Below are 21,737 nucleotides of genomic sequence, written 5' to 3'. Positions count from 1 at the left end.
TTGAATGTAAGACACCAGCTAATTATAACCTTTCACTTCAAAGTAAAAAATAAATAAATATTAGCTTATCATGTCCAATGTTATATCTACACTATAAAGATCCTGTCTGCCGCGTGATTGTAAAGGTTTGGTCTAAGAAGTACAAAGTCCTCAGTCCTTAGCTTAAGGCTTAAACAAGTGCAAATCTGTGATCACTGAATTGTGAAAGCATATTGGTACCCTATGCTATATGCTTTTTTTTAACACCATGACAAATGTTTTACTGAATAGAAAGAAATGATATTTTTAGGGCTGCTGATTTTTTAAAAAGCAATTGTTTATTAAGTAGGCCTACTATTGAACAATACGGGTCCAGGCAATAGATAGATCAGTACATTTGTGGAGTTTCCTTTCGCTGGTATTTTCCTTTACAGTTCCTATAAGTCTTATAAAAACAAGTGCAATGCAATCTAAAACAGGCAGCAGCACCAGGTGATGTGTTGTACTCCATAATAACAGCGGCACCGTGTCAGCTCTTTACTGTCACCTTGTGGAACTACGTGTAATTTTTCTTACACCTTTACACCTCTCCTCATGCCTTTACAACACCACACTGCTCACTTGAGTATTCATACACCTTCTCTACTAATAATACTGACTTCCACACTCCATGGTTATCTTATCTTTCACATTGTTTTCATTTCATGAGCTAAAGCCTCATTAATTTTAGTGCTTATTGCGACTCCATATGTAGAATAACCAGTCAAATATGGTTTAAGAGTTCTCTTTAAAATAAATCCTGTCTTTGCTGTAATATAAGAATAACCTTTTATATTTATTCAGCTTTTTTGTTTTGCTTGTTCCCATCTTGAAGTTATAATTCTGCTACCATTTCGCTCAAGAATAGTTTAATAAGAAGTCAGTTTCAGATTGGTAGGACATTATTGTTAGACATAAAGAAGAGGGGGGCTTTTCTGTGTGACACTAACTTCATGTGCAGGCTAAATAACGGCCATAGGTCGTTAGCTTTGTACCATTGCTGAAATTGCAGAAAAATTAGCTTTGAGCCCCAAATTGAAGAGGAGAAAAGATGAAGAAAAATAGTGGTTGTTCTAGTATGTAAGTTAACTGTTTATAAAATGTAAAAAACAATTAAGTAAAGTTTATGATTAGAGAAAGTTATAATAGCATTAGCTTATCTGGGCTAGCTGTCAGTGATAGTTAACAGATTAGCTACTAACTTAAAACTTGTGTTCATTATGCTTTGTTCCAGAACTTCTCTAACAAAGACATCCTCAGGATCAGGACTTTGTCAAGGCACTTTAACAGGCAATGGTTATAACCAAAAAGAAAACCCTGAGGAACAGAAAAGGAGAAATAAAGATCTTATTGGAAAAGTTCGGGTATTTAGCATTAGCTTAAAACTCTTTCTTCATGATGGTGATGCAGGTTCATATCTTAATATCTTAATTTATAGAGATTTCTCATGTAGCCACACATTGCTGGTAAGAAATTACTATTTTGCTATTTTTTTCTTGTTTTTTTGTTTTGTTTTGTTTTTTGTTGATGGGATAACTAAAAAAAAAAAAAATCAAGTTCGTTATCTTAAACTTTGACTCAAGATCAGTCAGCATTTTAAACATTCAATCAGTAAGTCAAAATTTTGGAATAGTAACCTAAAATTTTTACATTGTTTTCCCCCAGTGGAAGAACCAGGCTTCCACATTTGCTTTGCATATCTACTTGCCAAGCTGCAGTAAAACTTGCAAAAGAGGAACTATAAATGTAGAAACCATAATCATCACCTTCAAAGTAAAAGTTATGCCTTATTGTCAACACAGTTAAAAAGGTGCAGCTTTTACTTTGAAGGCAAACATTCTATAGTTTGTATGCATGTTAATAGTTTCTCTTCCACTTGATATTAAGTACCTAAGATTAAGTTTAGAGGGTTTATTCATGATACAAATTATATAGGTCATTTCCTTATTGATAGTGAAGGTAAAATATATAACCGACTATTAAACAAAGTGCAATACCTAACACATCTAAATAATAGAAGAAGAACATTCTGGAAAAGTTACAAATGAACTTTGGATAAAATTTGGTATTAGTTATGCTGAAATAAAGACGATTTAATAACTTTAATACTTAATAATAATTGCTGTAAAAGTAGAAAAAATTAACGTTTATCATCTTGTCTACATCTGCCACCTCTTCTTCGGGCTTGTAACCTCTCTTTTTTGCTGTTCACACTGCTCCTCTTCATCATTGTGCAGGTTTTCACCTTCTCAGGTCTGATCTTCATGCCTGAAACCCGTTTGACATGTCTGCTCTGTTGTGGATTTCACTCTTTATTTGCTCAGATTAGTTCCCCAAACTCTGGACTCTCTGCGCAGTTCAGCTATTGTTCTGAGCCTGAAGCACGAAGAAAGACAAATCTCCATTTTGATCCCTTTCATCTCTGACTGGGATTTAGGTTCTTGTCAAACCAGCCAACTCAAAGAAAACTAACCTCAAATTAGCTCTCTTTGGAACTGAAAACCTCAAAGTTCTCTCATCTTATGGTTAACAAACTGAGTTTTAACTAAAACTTCCTGGTTAAAGCTGGCAACCATGTGACTTTGACTCCGTGTCTTTGCAGGTGGTGGATGCTGATGGCAATGATGTCACTCCCCGCCCCCTGGTTTGCCCAGTGCCAGGTTTCCAAAAGTCTCTGGATGAACTCTTTTCCAGCATCCCTAAACTTTCCAGAAGGTACTAGATGGTCACATTGGATATAGTTTTGTAATATCTTTAATTTGTTGTCATTTTTACATTTATCTTTTCAATTCAGTTCAGTTTCAGATAGTTTCCTGAGTGATTTTGTTTTTCATTCTCTAATTATGATGAAGGTGGTATTTTCCATACGCAGATATTACATGATTAGAGTGGTTTAGAAAGTTAGCTTTTTATAGCACATGCAGTAAGACTTGTAGAAATCCCAGTCTCAACACACGTTTACATCAGTTCCTCCTCATGGTGATTCAGTAAATACTATCGTAGTTCTTATAAGACTTTAAACATTTAAAGAGATAGGAACATACAATTTTACGTGGTTGCATTTATGTGGGCTAAAAAATCACAATCCTTTTGACTTAATGTTTTTAAAAGTCTGTAGGATGATCCTTTGGGATTTGTTCCTAAATTAAACACATACTTCTACTAATAGATTTCTTAAAAAAAATACTTAAATTTTAAAAATAAACTGAACTTCTTGAAAGAACTTAATTGATGGATGGATAATGAAGCTGCTGATAGAAAAGTCAACAAGTAAATAATCAGAAGATCAATATGAATCATTAAAAACACAAATAAAACATTTGTGAACGTGACCGCCTTTTTTAGTAGTAAAAAGTATTTACCAGTTTAATCCAAACTATCAATGTGCCATTCATCAATTAGAATTATTATTAAGTGTTAGTGGTCAAATAAATACAAGTACCAGTACTTTAGAATCTAAAACCAAAGACAGTTTAAGTCACTTTTACCTTTTAATTTAGTTCAAGACAACTATAATAACCTTGCCCATCTGTGTAAACTTGCTTTTTTTACTCTTGCACTCTTATGAATCCACTTTGTTTTCATGTTATTTGTTGTTATGGAAATAAAGTTAATTATCAAAAGGCAGATCTGGAGGTAATTTCAGTGAGTGGCAAAGTTAGTAAGCGGCTCAGTGATGGTGACAATGGAAATTATACAGAGTACAAGCGTACATAGATACTAAATATGTATGTTTGTGTGTCTCATTAGCAGCCATACCATGTGTCCTACCCAAGACTCATTGAATGCGGAGATTGAGGATATTTTTCTTGGACCGACACATCCACCTCCACGTGATTACTCTTGTTTTTTGTTTTTAAATATATTCTCTCCTTATGTTTATTGTTGTAGGGATTTTGTCTTTATGGTACTAATATTGCCCTTTTGTTTAAAAATTGCATTAACATTGTAGTTCTCAAATCATAAATTCTTCTATATTCAACACAGTACACTTAAAATTATTCCACATCGTCTTTTTGCCGTTTATTTGAATTAGGCTTTTTCGTTTGTTTTGTCATGTGTCAGAGTTGTTGAAAAAAGGAGATGATGCAGAACAGCATGCAAGGGAGAAGATGGTGGGTGAATGTGATTACATCTCGCTTACTGAAACCGAAACCATTACGTTCCTGGACATACCCCCCACCATAACCTCAGTGGTCGATGATGACGCAGAAGCAGCAATGTGAGTGGAGGGTAAAAACACTAAATAACATTCATCACAAGTTGTGTTAATTGAATATTTTTACATTTTGATGAATTTTTAGCTCATCCAGCCAGAGGTCTGATGAGGCTGTCCATCATCACCTGTCAACAGTTCACTAGAATTGTTATTTCTCCTACATTATTGGTTGTAATTTAACAAACATAAGCATACACAGTGATCACCTAATGGTTCTTCACCAAAATAGTTCTGAAGGTCAAGGTCACATTTGTTCTTTGTCTGGTTATCATAAAATAAGAAAATTATGATTGTTCTGTCTCTCACTCTCCCTACCTGACAGATGAGAAAATCTAACACAACTTCTGACATGCACAGAAACCGGCACTTTATGTATTTCACTGAAGAAAGCCTTTCACATGCAATATGCGTGAAGATGCAAATAGTAAATGGCCTGCATTTGTATAGCGCTTTACTCAGTGCCTAAGGACCCCAAACCGCTTTACACTACATTCAGTCATTCACCCATTCACACACACATTCACACACTGGCAATGGCAAGCTACGTTGTAGCCACAGCCACCCTGGGGCGCACTGACAGAGGCGAGGCTGCCGGACACTGGCGCCAACGGGCCCTCTGACCACCACCAAATATGCTAGCCTTCAGTTAAAAAAATATTTTGTCTCTCCTCCCGTGCAGACAGAGAAACCTCAGCTATGCTGAGCTTTGCAAGAGCAGAACGTGTAGTGATAAGTACATCGACAGATCGATGCAGACATTAAACGGAGCCCTTAAAAACAAACTGATCCAGAGTGAGAAGACTGGTACTGCTGGAAAGGGTAAGACGAGTGAGAATGAAACACCTCACACTTGATTAACTCAACAATTAGTGGTTATCAAATCAAAAAATAAATAAATAACGCGCTATTTTTTCTCTCATATTTAAAGGTATGGTGGCTACAAACTGGGACATTTATGACTCTTTTTACAAGCAAAATGAAACGTTTGAAGGTGATGAAGCTGATCACAAGGAGAAATCAGTGAGCAGCAAGAGCAACACCACTTACATAGGTAACTCCATCTTCAGCTGGTACTTCAGTTCTTTCAACTTCTAAGAATAAATACGTGTTTGTTCGTCATATAATAACCACACTTTTGATGGTCTTTCCTATTTCTGTTTATTCTAAATAATTTTGTCGAAAATAAACATTTCTAATTTTCTCATTGACCATTTTCTCAGACAGCACCATCAGCTCGCTGTCAGAAATGGAAATTTGTGGAAGCATTTTAAATCCTGAGCCAGAACCAAAGAAAGAAATTCTTCTGCCAGAGTTATTAACAAACATCTCACGTTTTATGGAAAGGACGGTTGTATTGAACGCCTTTCAGGCCAAGTTAGCTGCTTATAGACAGCCGCCAATATCTGAAGGTAAACTCTCCATTTTCTCCTACTTATCATATTCAGGGTCTTGAGGGAGGGTAGCATATCCCAGCTATTACAGGGTAGGCAGAGTACAACATGGACAGATCACCAGTCTTTTGCAAGGCTTTCTGTTTAATTCTAGACCAGGCACACATTCTTTGGCGCAGCATCTAACATAAAACTTTGAAAAAAAAAGTGTGTTATGCTGTGGTGACAAGAAAGTAGTCAAAAGTATCATTCATGATGTCTCTTTCCGCCAGCTTTTTTCTTTGCTATCACTCTACACTGACAACCAGGGCCATGTGTATGAGAGGGTATAATAAGGTTATCCCCTCCAAGAGTAGAAAGTACTGAAAAAGCTTAGAGAAAGAAAACCTGCTGAACATTAGAAAGGCTTTGTTTTTCAGACAGGGAGGCTATGTCCATATTTTATATACAGCCTTTAGAAAACCATAGCATATTTACATTAATACTGTATTAAGTGTATTATTGATTGTGTAAGGCTCTGACAGCATGATGAAGCATGGAAAACACAGTGAGGAGAGTTTAGATCCTACTCTGGAACTTCTCTGGGCATTCACTTGTCAGCGCACCAGAGGATACTGCATTACCAGCATGGCCTGGAACAGGCACAACCCGGTAACAAAAGAAAAACAAAACAAAGACTAAAATATTTTTTGTCATGAGTCTCATTATCATTTGTGTCATTTTTGTCTGTAAGCAACATTTGATACACATTTTTCCTGTGTGTAGACTTTGTGAAGCATTTTAGACACGATAAAGCTTCATTAATGATTATAGATGAAGCAGAAGTGCAAGGCATTGCCCTTTTTCTGGTTCTACCAATATTAATCTTTGTTTACAATACTTCATTTAAACTGCTGCTTTTGTTGTGCACTGTAAGGATATCCTGGCAGTAGGATATGCAGACTTTGACTCCAGGTGCCTGAAACCAGGTCTGATCTGCTGCTGGACCATCAAAAACATCATGGTATGTTTAGACATTACTGTATTTTTGTTGTTTGTTGCTTATTCCTGCTATCATTTTTTTTTATCTCAGTTTGCCCATATTACAAGGGTTGGGTGGGCTGGCTAATCAGAAGATTTAAAAAAAAATTGCCTTTGTTCAGCTAATCACTTCTAACATCCTGGATGTGCCTCAAGAGACTCCCACACCACATGCTTTTTATCTTAATATGATCAGAGGTACAAAAACACCAACAACACACACAGTCTCTGGACTGTATGGATGTCAGAAAGGTTTCTGTGTTAGGAAAGCAGCTGGTCCAGATGGTGTCCCAGGGTGTGTACTTCATGCATGTGCTGATCAGCTGCTGGAGGGTCTCATAAGCATTTTGAACCTTTCCTTACCGACTCCTGTTATCCCTGTGTGGCTCAAAACCACTACTATTATGCTTCTCCCTAAAGAGCAGAATATAGGGGGTTGCCATATATTGTGACCACTGCTCGATTGCACTCAAGCCTCTCAGTTCCTTGTGCTTCAAGAGGCTGATCCTAGCACATATCAGAAAGCAGCATCCTGCCATACTTTTAACCCCAGCTTTTGTTGTTGCTCTTTTAACCATAGTATCCTGGTTAAAACTGTGTCCTTTGTGCAGTGGCCAGAACGTGTCTTTGACTGTCACAGCAGTGTGACATCCCTGGATTTCTCAACTAACGACCAGCTTGCCGTGGGAATGTATGACGGCACTGTAGCTATTTACAACATCTGTATTCAAGACAGCAGTGTTGCATGTGTTGCTAGCAGCAGGTGAGCACTGTATAGTGTATATGTGTGTTAGCATAAAATAAGCATATACATAACATGTCAAGATTTAAAAAACACTAAAAATAATCTGATTGCTTCTCTGATCTTTCTGTTTTTAGTAAATCCTCCAGGAGGCATCTTCACCCAGTGTGGCAGGTCACCTGGACTCCACAAAGGTTATCACTGGAAGATGTTCTCGTATCAGTGTCATCAGATGGCAGGATTGCCAAGTGGTCAATCAGCAGCCATAATCTTGACTGGACAGGTACTGCAGTCTTCCCCTAGCTATTGTTCCCACTGTGCACTTACAGTTTTACCTCATAGCTGCACTAATTTCATAACACGCCTGGATCATGTATGGAGCGGATTCACAGCATAATGCAACTTTTTGGTGCCTATACCAACAAACTATTACACGACTAACACAGATAACCATTAATGCTCACATTCTAATTAACATTTCTGGGAAACTAAAGACATAAAACTAAGTGTAAATAGTCATTTTTTCTTTGGCAGGTTTCTAAGTGAGTGAGAGTGGAGGACATACAGCGAATATAATATAGCAGTAATAAAACAAATCCTGGTTAATTATTTTATATTTTATGGAGCTTCTGTAAAGTGTTACAATGGAGAACAACAGTAACATTTCAAATATCTGAATGGTCTATAAAAATATTTGTTCTTAGACCTGATGTGGTTTAGGAGCAATACAGAGTGTAAGGAGGCTGCAGAGAACCTGAAGAAGAAAAAAATGGTGCTGTCCAAACCTACTGCTGTTTGTGTTGACTTCCATCCAATGGTAAGAAATTTAAGTCAGCCAAATACTTTAGCCAAAAAAAGCCTTGTCAGTAATCAAAGTGTGAAAATGTCTTTTTTGTGTGTTTTCTAATTTCTCGTCCATGTTGCATTCCTCCTGCAGGACTTTGGTATTTATCTGGTTGGCACACAGGAGGGCCTTATCCACAAGTCTTCCTTTTCTGAAGGTCACAGCTTTCTGGCCACTTACAAAAAGCACATTGTAAGTGCTTGAGGGTAAACAATGTGACTGAGTCATATTTAAAATGCTGTTTAAGTTAAGGCGATAAAGACAAAAGACTAGGGATGCTACAGCATGAAGATAGTGAGCTTACTTTGGATTTCCAACCAGTGGATCAGTTTACATCAGCTGATAGGGTTATTCTGGCCTAGTGATCTTTTTAAATACAAGAACTACTAGTTAACTGAATTAACAGTAAAGAAAAGTCAAAGACAAATGGTGGCGGCTTCTTATTACTGACCTTGTTTAGCCTTGTGTGCCGATGTTGCCATTCACTGTTGTTATCCCCTACTATTTACTCTAGTTGCTGTCATCAGACATCATCTAATGAAAGCAAAGACAGAATATTTTTTTAGTGGAAATGGCATCACCCACTGGTAAACCTTGCCAACATTTTGTCTATTTGGACCCAGAAGTTGAGATCTGGATGCAATAAGTGAATGGCTCATCCTCACATGGACATGCAAGTGAGGATGGAAGGTGGCCATATGTAGACGCAAGTCAGAATTTAATTTCAGCAATAAAAAAACGCATCACATAGCCACAAATAACTGCTAGTTGGTGCTAAATAATGTACAAATAGATTCATATTTGTGAAAACTGAACACAAAATGAACACAGATTCCTTGGATGGGCTGTTAGGGCCATTTATCACTCACCAAGCCATGTTATCTGTCAGCTGATTGCATTCAAAATAGTATATAAAATATATATAAATAAAGTATATAAAACAGAATTATTGTAGGCATTTGCATCCATATAAAAGTGACAACAATAAAAAAAAAACAGCAGCACAAACAGTACTGTCTTCTGTGATGCGGTGTGTCACTTTACTGCCCATTTGATTTATTACTACATTTATAATATTTATTCAAAAATGAAAGATAGAGGCAGGTTTCTCTTCATGTCTAATCTTGCTCTCTCAGGGATCTGTGAACCACATTGAATGGTCACCATTCAGCCCCGATGTGTTTTTGAGCTGCTCCCGTGACGAGACTGTCCAGATGTGGAAGCAGGGCCGCCCTGTGATGACGTTCAAGTCCATTCACCAAGGCCCCGTGTTCTTTGTTAAGTGGTCCCCAAACTGCTCCACGTTGTTTGGAGTAGTTAAGGAAGACCAGGTGGAGCTCTGGGACCTGATTTTGAGCACGTGAGTCCATCGGATTGAGATCTCAGTCTGCTTTGAGGTTTTTTTAATTTACCTATTGTTTTCACCTGATTTGAAGTGTAAGTCAGAGATATGTGTTCACTAAAAGCATAAACATTTCTTTGCAGCCTGTTTCCAACCATTGTGCACCATGCTGAGCCTGGTGTGAGGCTGACATCCTTGCTGTTTGCCAGAGGGACAGACTGTGTCCTTGTAGGGGACAGTAAAGGTCAAGTGACAGTCTACAAGCTCAGGAACTTCAGAGTGTGCAAAAGCACGCAGGTAAAACTCTTGTACATGAAATAGATAAGAACTACCGTGTAATAATAATTTCAAAACATTGAGCTTGTGTATTTTTCATGTTTTTTATACTGAGAATGCAAACTCAGCCATACAGTGAATAGTAAGTCTTGCCTAGAAGATATAACAGGTATACATTTAGGAAGAAACATCAGTGAAAAAAGGAGAGAGCACATGTTACTGTAGTGTAAACACATAAGAACTTGTAGAGAAGTCAGACTGAGGTTTTTTTCTTTCAGGTGGACACTCTGGATGAAATCATCCAACATGCCACTTCCAGATATTTCTAAGTTTTTGTTCAGAAGTTTCATTGCCTTTTGACTTTTATGTGTTGTACCCTGCGATAAATAAAGTTGTGGATCTTTGAATTGTACTTCTTTTTCATTTTTAACTGAATGTGATAAGCAAAAAGATGACGGGGAAACCTCACTTTCAATGTGTCTTACAAGTCATTAACCAGCAAGCACATCCTGGATAATCCTGGATGATCCTGGTTCCTGGATAATTGTTTCTCTAATAATTACTATAATATATAAAATAAACTTCATGTTGATTTCAGCATGGCCTGAAACTAGTGACAGAGCCCCTAAAGTCATCAGGAAGGTGCTTATTGAGGTTGTTACAGTATCAGAAAAATTAGGGCAAGTTTCACTCGGATGCCTCTTTGAAACAAGTGGTATCGCCCCCTGATGGCCATTAAAGGGAGGCTTAAGCTCCCAGGCCTCTAATGTAAAGACATTAGAGGTCTGGAAGCTACTATATGTCCATCTTCTATATACAGTCTATGGAAGGAGCATAAGCCTTTCCTAAAATTTTGTTCAATATAAAATTCAACATAAAAGCTGAATATAATACAAAAAAGTACCACTATTAAACAAAATAGTTTAAAACATCATCAGAATATTTTTAATGAGTGTTGTTTCATTATATCTAACCATGAAATGTTAGAGGCGGAAACTGAACCACTTCCTCTTTGTTATTGTATTTGGCCTGTATGAGCTGGGGCTAAGATTTCAGACACAGCAACTGTTCCCAGCAGGCCAAAGACTGAAAGATGTAACTGACAGACGAGGAAGATCTGTTATATTTTTACCCCACTGTGATCTGTGGCCGTAAGGTCACATATCCTCACATCATGTTGCTTAAGTCAGCTCCTCTCTACTTATATTAAAACAGTGAGTAACTACAGGGAGCTGAAGAATTAATCCCATAATGATAGGTCACAGACAGAGCCTGTGATTCTGGACGAGATAGAAGCATGAAAGACTGTGGAAAATGGCAGAAGGCTTTTGTTTGTGGAGGGAAAAAGGATTTGAGCTTGCATTGTGGCACAGCAGGAAGTGAACCTGGATTTGAAAGTAATGTGACCATGTTGCTTTCTGACGGCAGACAGATTGAAACTCACTGTGGGCATCTTTTTACTCAGTTTACGTGCCTCCGAACCTTTTATAGATACTGTGCAAAGTATCATTTAAGTTTGCTTTTCTTTCTAAAATATTTTTGTGTTGTAATTAGGATTTACTTATATTGACTGACCAGTGACTGTTGATGTCAGAGGTCAAAAACCAACAAACAAACAAGAAAACACCCACAAACATTTCCAAAAATTTAGTGTTTTGTTTGTTTGTTTGTTTTGGGGTTTTTTTATGTTCAATATAATTACTTTTTCTGGGATTAATTAAGTAAATCTGATTAATAAATGTCACATTGGGTGGCATTTTAAACTATTATCCTGGTTTTGACTTTAAAGACTTCTTTTGATATAATAGCACAAAAACAAACAAACAAGAAAACACCCACAAATATTTCCCAAAATGTAGTGGTTTTTTGTTTGTTTGTTTGTTTGTTTGTTTTTTGGGGGGGGGGGGGGGGCTTACACTTTTTTTTTTACATGAGCTCGACAAAATGAGCCAGAAGATTGGAAAAATGTTGCTTTGTCTGACGAGTCCCCATTTCTGCTGTCACATTCAGATGGTTAGGGTCAGAACAACATGAAAGCAAGGAGCCATTGTGTCTTGTATCGGCAGTTAAGGCTGCTGCTGGTTGTGTTATGGTGTGTCATATTCTCTTGCCACACTTTGGGCCTCTTAGTATCAGCTGAACATCATCATCAAGCATCACAATTTAGTGGTGGGCGTTATGGACGGCCTTTGGGGGTCCAGAACTGTCCAAGAAGATCACTGTGCCCACTAATCAGAATTTTAAGCATGACCCTACCGGAAGTAGTGATGAGCACATTCTGCGCTCACAACGGTCAACGGCCCCGGTGTTTGGTGAGTTCATCAATCCACGAGAGAAAGTGTCTCTGTTTCCTGCTGTAAGATATGTGTTTTTGCACGTTTACTGCTGTGGCTACAGTGCACTATCCATGTATGAGTGTATCACTGTATGATGCATGGTGTGGCTTGAAGTGGCTAGTTTGTCCTTCGGTTTGTTGTGTAGCCTGTAAAGGTGGTCCACTGTATGCTTAGTACGCCTTTAGCACCGAGTCCTGTACTAATGTGTAAAATGTAAATTTAACGGCTCTTACATGCATTTTAACCTCTGTGTTTTTTTTACAGCATCTCTGGCTGTGTATTATTTTATGGCACAGCCAGTTTTAAATTGAACTCTATTTTCTTCGGCAATATTGCCTACATTGATCGTTGCGCCATTGCGCCTATGACACGTTGCACAACGGCGCCGTGGCTTAGTTGGTTAAAGCGCCTGTCTAGTAAACAGGAGATCCTGGGTTCGAATCCCAGCGGTGCCTTTTCGGCGCGCCAGGAGAAAGCTTCATGCTGCAGTCGTGTCATTAAAGCACCTCTTTGTTAACAAACACAGAGGGTTGATGTCAGGGAACATGGAGAGCTTATGAAACAGTTTAATTCTCCAGAATACCAAATCATGTGATTATAGCTGATTTTGGAAAATATTAACATTCCCACAAATCATCTGTAGGTCCATAAAAAGAAGAAATATCCAGTGACTGTTGATGTCAGAGGTCAAAGGAGAATGGCCAACTGCTTTGAGCTGATAGGTAGGCAAGAGTAATTTAAATTACTACTCACTACAATCAAGACATGCAGAAGAGTATCTCTGAACACACAACATGTTGAACCTTGAAGCAGATGAGCTACACCAGCTGAAGATCACTACCGGTGCCACTCCTGTCAGCGGAGTGTAGGAAACTGAGGCTAAAATTCCCATAAGCTCACTGTGATTGAGCGACAGGAGACTGACAAAATGTTATGGCTCAGGTTGATGGTGATGGTGTAACAGTAGGGGATATTTTCCTAGAGCACTTTGGGCCACTTCGTACCAACCATGCTTTACTGTAATGTCAGCATACTTGAATATTGTTCCCGACTTGATCCCTCATAAAGGGATGGACCTGGCTGAAATAATCTCAAACTGATTCCCTGAACATAACAGTGAGTTCATGGTGTCCACCGTCACCAGTCGCATCATGGATTAACATGGATTACAACCCACTTTACCTGGGTTGGGATCCATTAAAGTGGGTTGGAATCCGTCCTTTTTTAACCAAGGATTTAAATCCTTGGTTAAAACCAAGGATTTAAATCCTTGGTTAATAAAAGAATCAATCTCTTCTTCAAAGAGTGATCTGGCCAAGAGGAGAACATAGACTGTAACAACAATCATACACAAATACAGCCGACACCTCGTACTAGCATGTGAACACGCAATAACATAGCAAGTACATTATGAAGGTTTTTTTTTTCAAATGAGATGTCTGCTTATATGCTGTATTTTTATGAACTACCAGCAGTTCGGTTCAGCTCCTCATTCCAATCATTTAACATTATTCCCTGAATGAACACCATCACTACCAGTGTGTATTACACAAAAGCTTATACGGTTCTAATAAATATATTTTCCATTTTAAACTGCAAAATAAGATGCTGTTACACCCAGAGTATTTTGTGTGTCGCTGGTCCGCGTAGGTCTGCTTGCAGACCCCTGTTTGAAACGACAGAGGGCGTGCATGTCATCGATCGGCAGAGGGGTTAGTGTGAGTGAGAGAGTGATTCTGAGACACTCAGGGGGACCTGGCTGCTGCTGCTGCCGCCGTGCTGCCCGCTCCTGCTGAGGGAAGAGGAGGAAACATGAGCTCCAGGAAAGGTGCGTATAACTCATCCTCCAACTTAGCTACGCTAACCCACTCCTGGTGGCGGAAGTTATGGTTGTACGTAGCCCTTGAGGGTATGCTAAACGCCATCCAGCCTCGTTGATGATGTGTGATTGTTCTCTCTCCCCCACCGCCACCTTTCCTCCTACACCCTTCCCCGGACTCGTCTGTGCCTGTGAATGAATGTAACCTCGGACCGGCAGTGATGGCCATCCAGGCTAGAAAGAGGAGGCCGAAGGGGAAGAAGGATAAAGCGGGTCACCATCGCAGGTAAGCGGGGCGGCAGCGGGGAAGTGTGGACGTGAAGTGTTTGTTTACTGACAGCGGGTCCCTCTCTGTGTGACACAAGCGCTGCTTGCCGGTGCGTCGGCGGTATGACCGTGGACATATGGCACGGGCTGGTATTTTCATCTACAGGCGGGGTCCCGTGGAGTGTTTCGAGTTACCACTTACATTATATGTGGACGGTGTGGTCCCCGGGTCTCCACCTGATTCCCCCAAAACGACTGGGTCCTGCACCGCTTACAGCCTGCACATACTCGTGTAGTTTATTTTGCATGCCTGAGCTTCCAGCACAGATGGTTTCTTGGTAGATTTTTTTAAAACTAGGGTTTCAAAGCGAGGATTGACAGATGTCACGGCTCAATTCCGTTTTATTTTTTAGCGATGGCAGCACCAGACTGGCACGGAGTAAACGCCCACTTACATCGCCTAACCCGTGTGGGGAGTCTCTGGCATGGTGTTATGTAACTTTTCTTGGCTCTCCCGGTGCGTTGTTTCCTGGTTTTGCCAGGCAGCTTTACGGTATGGGTGCACGCGCAGTTCGGCGTGATTTTGCCGGCGTGAGTAGTTGCAACCGAGGCTGGCGTGCCAGCAGCGCAGTGGCTGCGTAAAGTGCATGTGAATTGGAGTGGAGAGAGTGGGGGGCTTTCTTCATGGCGTTACGCTATTGGAGCGACGTCACCAGCAGCCGAAGAAGGCATCAATTAGGTGATACCAACGGTGCAGACACCCCAGGGTGGCTGCTGGTGGCTGGAATGTGCTGGAATGTCCCAAACACCTGGACAGTCATAGTGAAACCAGATGTGCGCAAAAATAGACGTTTATAAAGGCAGATGTTCCAAGAAAATAGAGAACAGACTCCATAATTGTCTTGTAAATAAAACATGACTCATGCAATGGCCCTACAGGTGTCCTGTAATGGATGCTGGCTCGCCTTTAGCCCTTTAAATGCTGCAATGGTGAAAGGACCTAAACTACCCCCCCCCCCCCCATCCATCCATCCACACACACACACACACACACACACACACACACACACACACACACACACACACACACACACACACACACACAACAACAACAACAACAACAACAACAACAACAAAAACCAACAAAAAAACCCCTGAAAAGAACCCCTCCACTCTGTAGCTAGCATTGTAGCTAGCATTTTTCTTTGGAGGCTAATCAACAATAATATTCCTCAAAATTCAGTAGATCCCCCCCCAAATATAAGAACATAAAAGCAGTATATTACAACATTGAGATACTGCAACAACAAAATATTTGCTCAATAAACTGCTCAGACAATGCATTAGTTATTAAAAAATATTTGGCTATTATCAGCTCACTAACAGATGTGACAGCAGTTGTTTGTTTTAATGTAATGCGTTCCCCTCAAAAATACCTTCATTATGTGATATAAATTTCTAAATTAGTTACTTTTATGTTTCTAAATGAATTTCTAAACGAACTACACTTTTATGGCATTGATATCTGGAAGAAACACAATATATAAACAAACTATTTATTTTAAAAAAAGAATTTAGCTGAGTTCCTTTGCACTCTGACCTGTAGAATATCCCTTTAGAGATGCTGCAGTTATGTAATACTTTCAATACTTGGCGATCAAGAAACCCTGACGCTTGATTAAATGTGGTTAATTTTTGATCACACTGTGTGAAGTGTTAAGTGTGCCTCAAACATGTTTTGGCACATCTGTGCTTCAGTTTATGGTTACATATCAGATTACGCAGGTGCCAGTTCCTGAATCTGGCGTGCTATTATTGACTGATTTACTGCCAGCGCTTCTTTATTAAACTTTAGTTGTAAAAGTGTGAAAAGCATGTATTTTTACATGCTTACAGTAGGTTTTTGCATTTCTGATCATTTCTGATTTTAAAAAAAGCTGACATGGTGAAATTATTTTCACTAATGTAGTTTATCATACAGGTCATCAGTTCCACAGTTTATATTCTCTATCAGGGTGAATGATTGATAACAAGCTTTATAAAATATAGAACAGTTTTGACAGTATACACTGCAGCTTGATGATGGTGTAGAGCAGCACATTCCTTTAGTACAACAGCCAAAAAAGAAAAAAAATGTATGAGCACAACAGCCTAAATAACAGGAAATGGCACAAAGTGCTTTGCATTTGATATCATCAGATTGCACTATACAGGAATATATTAGAGGAACAAAGAGTCAATAGGGAAATAAACACTGGGAATTACATGGCAAGGATAAACATAGGAATAAAATAAACATGGACTTTACACACCATTTAAAAAAAACTTTGAACGAACTAAAAGCAAGGATTAAAAAACCATGAGTCTTTAAATTCAGATTATTATAGATATGATTTGAAATGGGATATTATTCCAAAGTCTGGAGGCAGAATGTGTTATAAGCAGATCAGAAATGTAATGTGGGGCTAACCCATTAATGGCTTAAAAAACAAAGAGTAAAAATGTAGAAACACCTCTTTTTTTTTTCACTAGTAATCAGCGAGCCAGAAAAGATGTTCTGCATTATAGTTGTCCAGTCGAGAAATAATAAATGCATGGATTATTGTGCTGAGGTCTACTGGGGATAACAATGACTTTACTTTTGCAATATATCTAAGATGGTAAAAGCTGCCTTTCACAGCCTTTTTTCTCTTGTTTATTAAAATTCAATAAACTGTCAATAAAACACGTAGATCTGTAAGCTGATTTTGAAAATTAGCACACAGAAGACCAAGAGTAGAGCTGATACTGGAAACTAAGCTGGTCCAAAAATGATCACTTCACTTTTCTTATCATTCATCTGAATGATATTCATTGGCATCTAGGATCTGATGTTCTCCACACAGCTGAACAGGTTCTTCAACCAACCATTCTTTGTGAAACGAGTAGGTAAGGTTGTGTGTCATCTGCATAACAGCAAGATGCAGTCTTATATTTTTTAAAAATCGAGCCGAGGGAAAGCATGTGTAAATAAGAGAGGTCCCATAGTGGAGCCTGTGTGGATGTAATAGGGTACTGGAGCAGAGGTAGATGAGCAATTTCCTATCTTGACTGACAAGCTTCTGTCTCTTAAATAAGAGCTAAATTGTTTTATAAGATAAAAACTAAACGAAAGAAGGAGCTCTGTTAAAAAAAATTGAGCTAATTAAGTACAAATGTTAATAAAAAGAGCAAGATTACCATAATTATTAATAAAATGAGAACAGATTTTGCTAAAGGAAAATATTTGAAAGCGAAATAAAACAAGGAAATATTAGAAGGTATTAAAGTGAGTCAGCAAACAAAGTGTCAGAGTGAAATTAAAATATATAAATGTAAACTGTTTGATCCCTGACGTCTGTCAGAAGCAGTTATGTCTTTATCTCACTGTCTGTGTCTCTTGATCTTGTGCTCTTTCTCTCACGTGGTGTTTTTAAAAAAAATAGGTCACACATGCATCCATCCATTTATTCATACAACCATTTATCCATCCCTGTAATGAGATGCTTATTCAGGTCAGGGTCACAGTTGAATCAAAGTAAGCTCATACACAGACTCTCAAGCACAATCACAGTCTCTCTCTCGGTTTCTCTTTGGTAGATTTACACTCCTGTTTAAATGGCGTTTTCATGGACTTTTATCCACATCCATTCCCATCTTCTGCCTTCTGCCGTTTGAGATGGGCTTTTCTGTTTAGAAACCACAACAACTCACATACACTCACAAACACACCTTTTATCTTGAGCCTTAATAACGTAGATAAATAGTAAAATTTCATTTGTGCTACTTTTATGTAAGCAGTGCGTTGTCACTTGACTTTGATGTCTTTGAAATTTAAGCAGATACAGCGTCCTTTGTTTGAACTAATTCAAGTGGAAACATAAGCAAGGACAGGAAGGTTTGTATAAAAAGGACCCAGCGGTGAGGTTACGAGGTGTTTATGGTTGTACCAAATTTGAAACTGAGACCAAGTATTCAGCACAGTGATCCACAATCAGGGCAGCATGGTGTTTAACACTGTTACCTTACAGCAAGAAGGCCCTGATGTTTAAATCTGCCATCTGGCCTTTCTGTGTGGAGCTTGCATGTTCTCCCCGGATACTCTGGCTTCCTCTCACAGTCCAAAGACATAGAGTTAGGTTAATTGGTGATTCTTAATTGCCAACAGGTGTGAATATGAGTGTGAATCCTCTCTGTCTTATTTTTGTGACAGAGGGGTGACCTGTCCAGGGTGTACTCCGCCTCTCAGCCTATGGCAGCTTGGATAGACTACTACTGTTTCCGTCTAGCCGCTGGTGGGGTTTTCTCTGTATCAGTCTGTGTCCTTAAGAGAAACATGACACTTTCAAGAAATAGATGTCTGGGTTATCCTGTTAAGTTGTCTGTCTCTCTTTCCGTTTAACACTGCCTGTTAACATTGCGAATGAGCAAGACTGATAACATTTACTGCTTATCTCCCACATTAACCTTATCATTTTATTATTAGCCATAGCTGCTAGCTGCTACCTTAATGATAACAGACAGCTGGTGTGGCTACAGGGTCACTGCTATTAGTGTTGTTAACGCCAACTTCTTCAGCTGCTAGTGAGATGAGGGGCCGTGTGTCTCCCTCTCTGGTGGTAAAAAGAGTAAAAAGGGACAAATATACTTATAATCAAAAGAGTGTTAATTATTATTATTTATTATTATTGACATAAGTATTTGTAGGGTCCCTTAACGGCTGCACTGCAACGTTTTACAGCCTTTATTATGAGATTATGAGATGTATTCATGCATTTTCTTTGTGTGTTTCACTTGATGCACAGGAGTGTTTTTTGCACTTTCCACAGATCAGTTATCAGTTATAAGGCAAGGCTTAACCTTTTTTTTTACTATCACAGTCTGTGGGGCAGTATGAGTTAGCCGTCTTTATTTATTTATTATTTTTGGCAGTCATAATCGCTGGCAAATCAGATGCAAAGTCGACCCTTTCTGTATCTTAGCCTTATAATATGCAGACTGAAATAAGTAGTAGAATCATTGTCAGTCTTCTTAAATAAATTAATGTTGGTCTTAAAGATGTTTGTGATCAAATACCTGCAAAAGATCTTAGCTTCAGCTGTATGTTGTCGTTGGTGCAACTCTCGTTTGCTATCAGTCTCAACTAGGTGAACTAGGTCAGGATTACCAATACATGTCAATTTGTTTGTGTTAAGTGTAGCCTTACAGTGGAAGTCTTATTTATTTGAAAAACATATACAGCGGAAGGAAAATACATGCATTTAACTTTAAGGCAGTATAAACTATCTGTTTAAAGACTTTATTTACTGCACTTCATTATGGTCTTTTAATGGACGATGTCCATCTCGCTGTTTGTCTTTCACTGTTGATCAGATACTGACAGGAGGAATGTTGCAATTCAGCAATGCATTTGAGACTTTTGTCTTCTCATTGACTCAGAAACAAATATGTGCATATTTTTTTCACACAAAACCATGATGTGTGAGAAACCACATGCTCAGTGTTGCTTTGATGTTTAAAGACCATCAACACAAGAACTGGCTCAGTCACATGTTTGAGTGAATTGCTCGGCGCAGCGTATTTGTGGAGCAAAGAAACCGATGTATTGGCCTTGCAGCTACAACTCTGGCCTTCAAAGTCTTTTCCAAGCTTTTATCACTTGTCATGTACCAGGCCTGCCTGGCCAATGCGAACACAGTGCTATTATTTATTGGATTTATCCATTAACGCAACACAGTATTGACTACGTGTGTGTGTGTGTGTGTGTGTGTGTGTGTGTGTGTGTGTGTGTGTGTGTGTGTGTGTGTGTGTGTGTGTGTGTGTGTGCATGTGTGTGTGAAAATGTGAGACGTCTGTAGGTGGATATACTTTCATATTGGTTGCAGACTAAAGAAAGTTCACACTAAGTTCAAGTTTTTATCATCTGGATTTTGCTTTTGTGACCCTTTGAGGTTCAGGTTATCAAATGAACAGAGTAACCCGATCTTACTGTTTTCTTTGATCAGCAGTTTTTCCTTTCTTTTAGCCTGACTGATTGGACTACTGGTTTTCTGTGTGTGAGAAAGATGGATAGTGGAGTCTTGAAAGTTTTCTTGTATTGACTTTGTTCACTAATTTGACTTTTTCTCACCCAAATCAGGCCCAGGTCAGAGAACAAAGATGCAGGACTTTTTTGTGTGCAGGGTCTAGATTACCAGATTGTGGAGCAGTATAACTTTAAAAAAGAAAAAAGTTCTTATAGCAGATCTGGTACTCTTACTATTGATTAATCTGTCAAGTGCTTGTAATATATGTCTAATCAATTCACAGTTTCTTAAAGTATAAACCCATTATTGTCGTTATAAAGCCATTATAACTAGGAGTGGGGGAAACAAATACGAGTGCATAGTACAGGATAATAGCGTGCTATTTTGTGTTGCAGTATTGTATTGATAGATGGACACCAAATGTTGATCTTTTATTAAATAAATGTGTGCTCAGGGTATACTATGAACATGCTCCTCCATCCTGTGATAAGGTTAGACGAGAAAAATGAAATTAAAGCTGCTCAGCTGGAAAAAAACACACTTAGCTTGACAAACTGCCTCCTAATTCAGTCAAAGTAATGGTTCAGTCACAAAAGTAAAAACAGACAAGCGACCTCCTTGCATCAACAAAAACGTCGGTGGCTGCCTGGTGATTGTATAGAATTTTTTCCCGTTCTGTGACCGATTGCACCTTGCGGTGATTAAATGGTTGCCTAGAATTTGAGGGTGTTTGCACATTCATAACTACTCTTGATTGCAAGGGGATTGTGCAGGTTGCCTGATATAAGGCAACCTTTTTGCAACAGTTACAGTCTGATGTGCACTGCAATCACTCACAGAGAGTTAGTTAAAGGTTTGCAAATAACTGCCTTCTAATTTATAAATGCAGCCAGACTGTCAATGTGTTGCTATCAGTCTGAATTAATCGTTGCCATTGAGCACAACTCAGCTGGTTGCACTGTGGTTGTGTTCCTTTGGAGCAGGAAGCTTCCTCATCACAAATGTAAAAGTGAAATGTACATTTCTGTCTATATAGAGTGCAACAGATATGGGTTTTTGAATGATTTGCTGCAGTTGTTTCCTGTATTATCAGAGACAGATTGGATGCAATTGCCAACTTGGCCCAATTCAATTGCAGACAGATATTAGACTGATTGTAGACTGATTCCATCTCACGGCAACATTTATAGCAGGGTTTAGTGACACTGTTCATACGGTTGAAAATCGCAGTTTAGCCTTGAACACCTAATTTGCTGTTGAAAAAAGGTGACAAATCCCAATATCAAATCTTCACAAGTAAGCAACAGGAGCAATTAAAATTTGAGATGTTGCTTCCAAGCTACCTGGAGAATTTAGTATGAAAATATCTGACACTAATTTACCATCGCTCAATAAATATTAGTGTAGTTGTTTTAAATC

General features: G+C 38.7%; 2 protein-coding genes and 1 non-coding gene across 6 annotated transcripts in view; all 3 read left to right on the top strand.

The window, feature by feature from the left end:
- Positions 1-818: 818 nt before the first annotated feature.
- Positions 819-10,259, top strand: LOC113026484 (WD repeat-containing protein 78-like). Of its 2 annotated transcripts, none has more exons than XM_026175331.1 (17): positions 819-1,098; positions 1,253-1,382; positions 2,621-2,733; positions 3,772-3,851; positions 4,084-4,240; positions 4,917-5,056; positions 5,166-5,288; positions 5,458-5,646; positions 6,143-6,279; positions 6,545-6,631; positions 7,260-7,411; positions 7,528-7,673; positions 8,095-8,207; positions 8,328-8,426; positions 9,371-9,594; positions 9,720-9,873; positions 10,131-10,259. In XM_026175331.1, exons 1-17 carry the CDS (start codon positions 1,070-1,072, stop codon positions 10,179-10,181), a joined length of 2,124 nt encoding a protein of 707 aa, XP_026031116.1. In that variant the 5' UTR covers positions 819-1,069; the 3' UTR covers positions 10,182-10,259. The 2 variants fall into 2 exon arrangements, with proteins under 2 accessions (XP_026031116.1, XP_026031115.1); XM_026175330.1 differs by having other exon boundaries at positions 822-1,098; positions 3,769-3,851.
- A 2,310-nt stretch (positions 10,260-12,569) lies between these two features.
- trnat-agu (transfer RNA threonine (anticodon AGU)) lies at positions 12,570-12,643 on the top strand. The gene has a single exon. It is a non-coding gene; the product is annotated as a tRNA-Thr (tRNA).
- A 1,232-nt stretch (positions 12,644-13,875) lies between these two features.
- srpk2 (SRSF protein kinase 2) overlaps positions 13,876-21,737 on the top strand; it is a 71,513-nt gene continuing 63,651 nt past the window's right edge. For 2 of the 3 annotated variants that reach the window (XM_026175329.1, XM_026175326.1), the window contains exons 1-2: positions 13,876-14,016; positions 14,227-14,293. In XM_026175329.1, the coding sequence (XP_026031114.1) occupies positions 14,001-14,016; positions 14,227-14,293 (83 nt within the window). In that variant the 5' untranslated portion in view covers positions 13,876-14,000. The remainder of the gene's footprint in view (positions 14,017-14,226; positions 14,294-21,737) is intronic. The other variant, XM_026175328.1, reaches the window with a different exon arrangement.

This window comes from Astatotilapia calliptera, chromosome 7 (genome assembly GCF_900246225.1).
Source record: "Astatotilapia calliptera chromosome 7, fAstCal1.2, whole genome shotgun sequence".
Taxonomy (NCBI): domain Eukaryota; kingdom Metazoa; phylum Chordata; class Actinopteri; order Cichliformes; family Cichlidae; genus Astatotilapia; species Astatotilapia calliptera.
Note: the sequence above shows the minus strand (reverse complement) of the source record. Positions and strands in the feature narration are given on the sequence as shown.

Excerpts from the sequence above, each read along its gene's own strand:
- LOC113026484 (XM_026175330.1), top strand. The coding sequence starts at position 1,070 with ATGAAGAAAAATAGTGGTTGTTCTAGTAT. Across the intron at positions 5,057-5,165 it reads GACTGGTACTGCTGGAAAGG|GTATGGTGGCTACAAACTGG; the intron begins GTAAGACGAGTG and ends TCATATTTAAAG. Across the intron at positions 9,595-9,719 it reads TGGGACCTGATTTTGAGCAC|CCTGTTTCCAACCATTGTGC; the intron begins GTGAGTCCATCG and ends ATTTCTTTGCAG.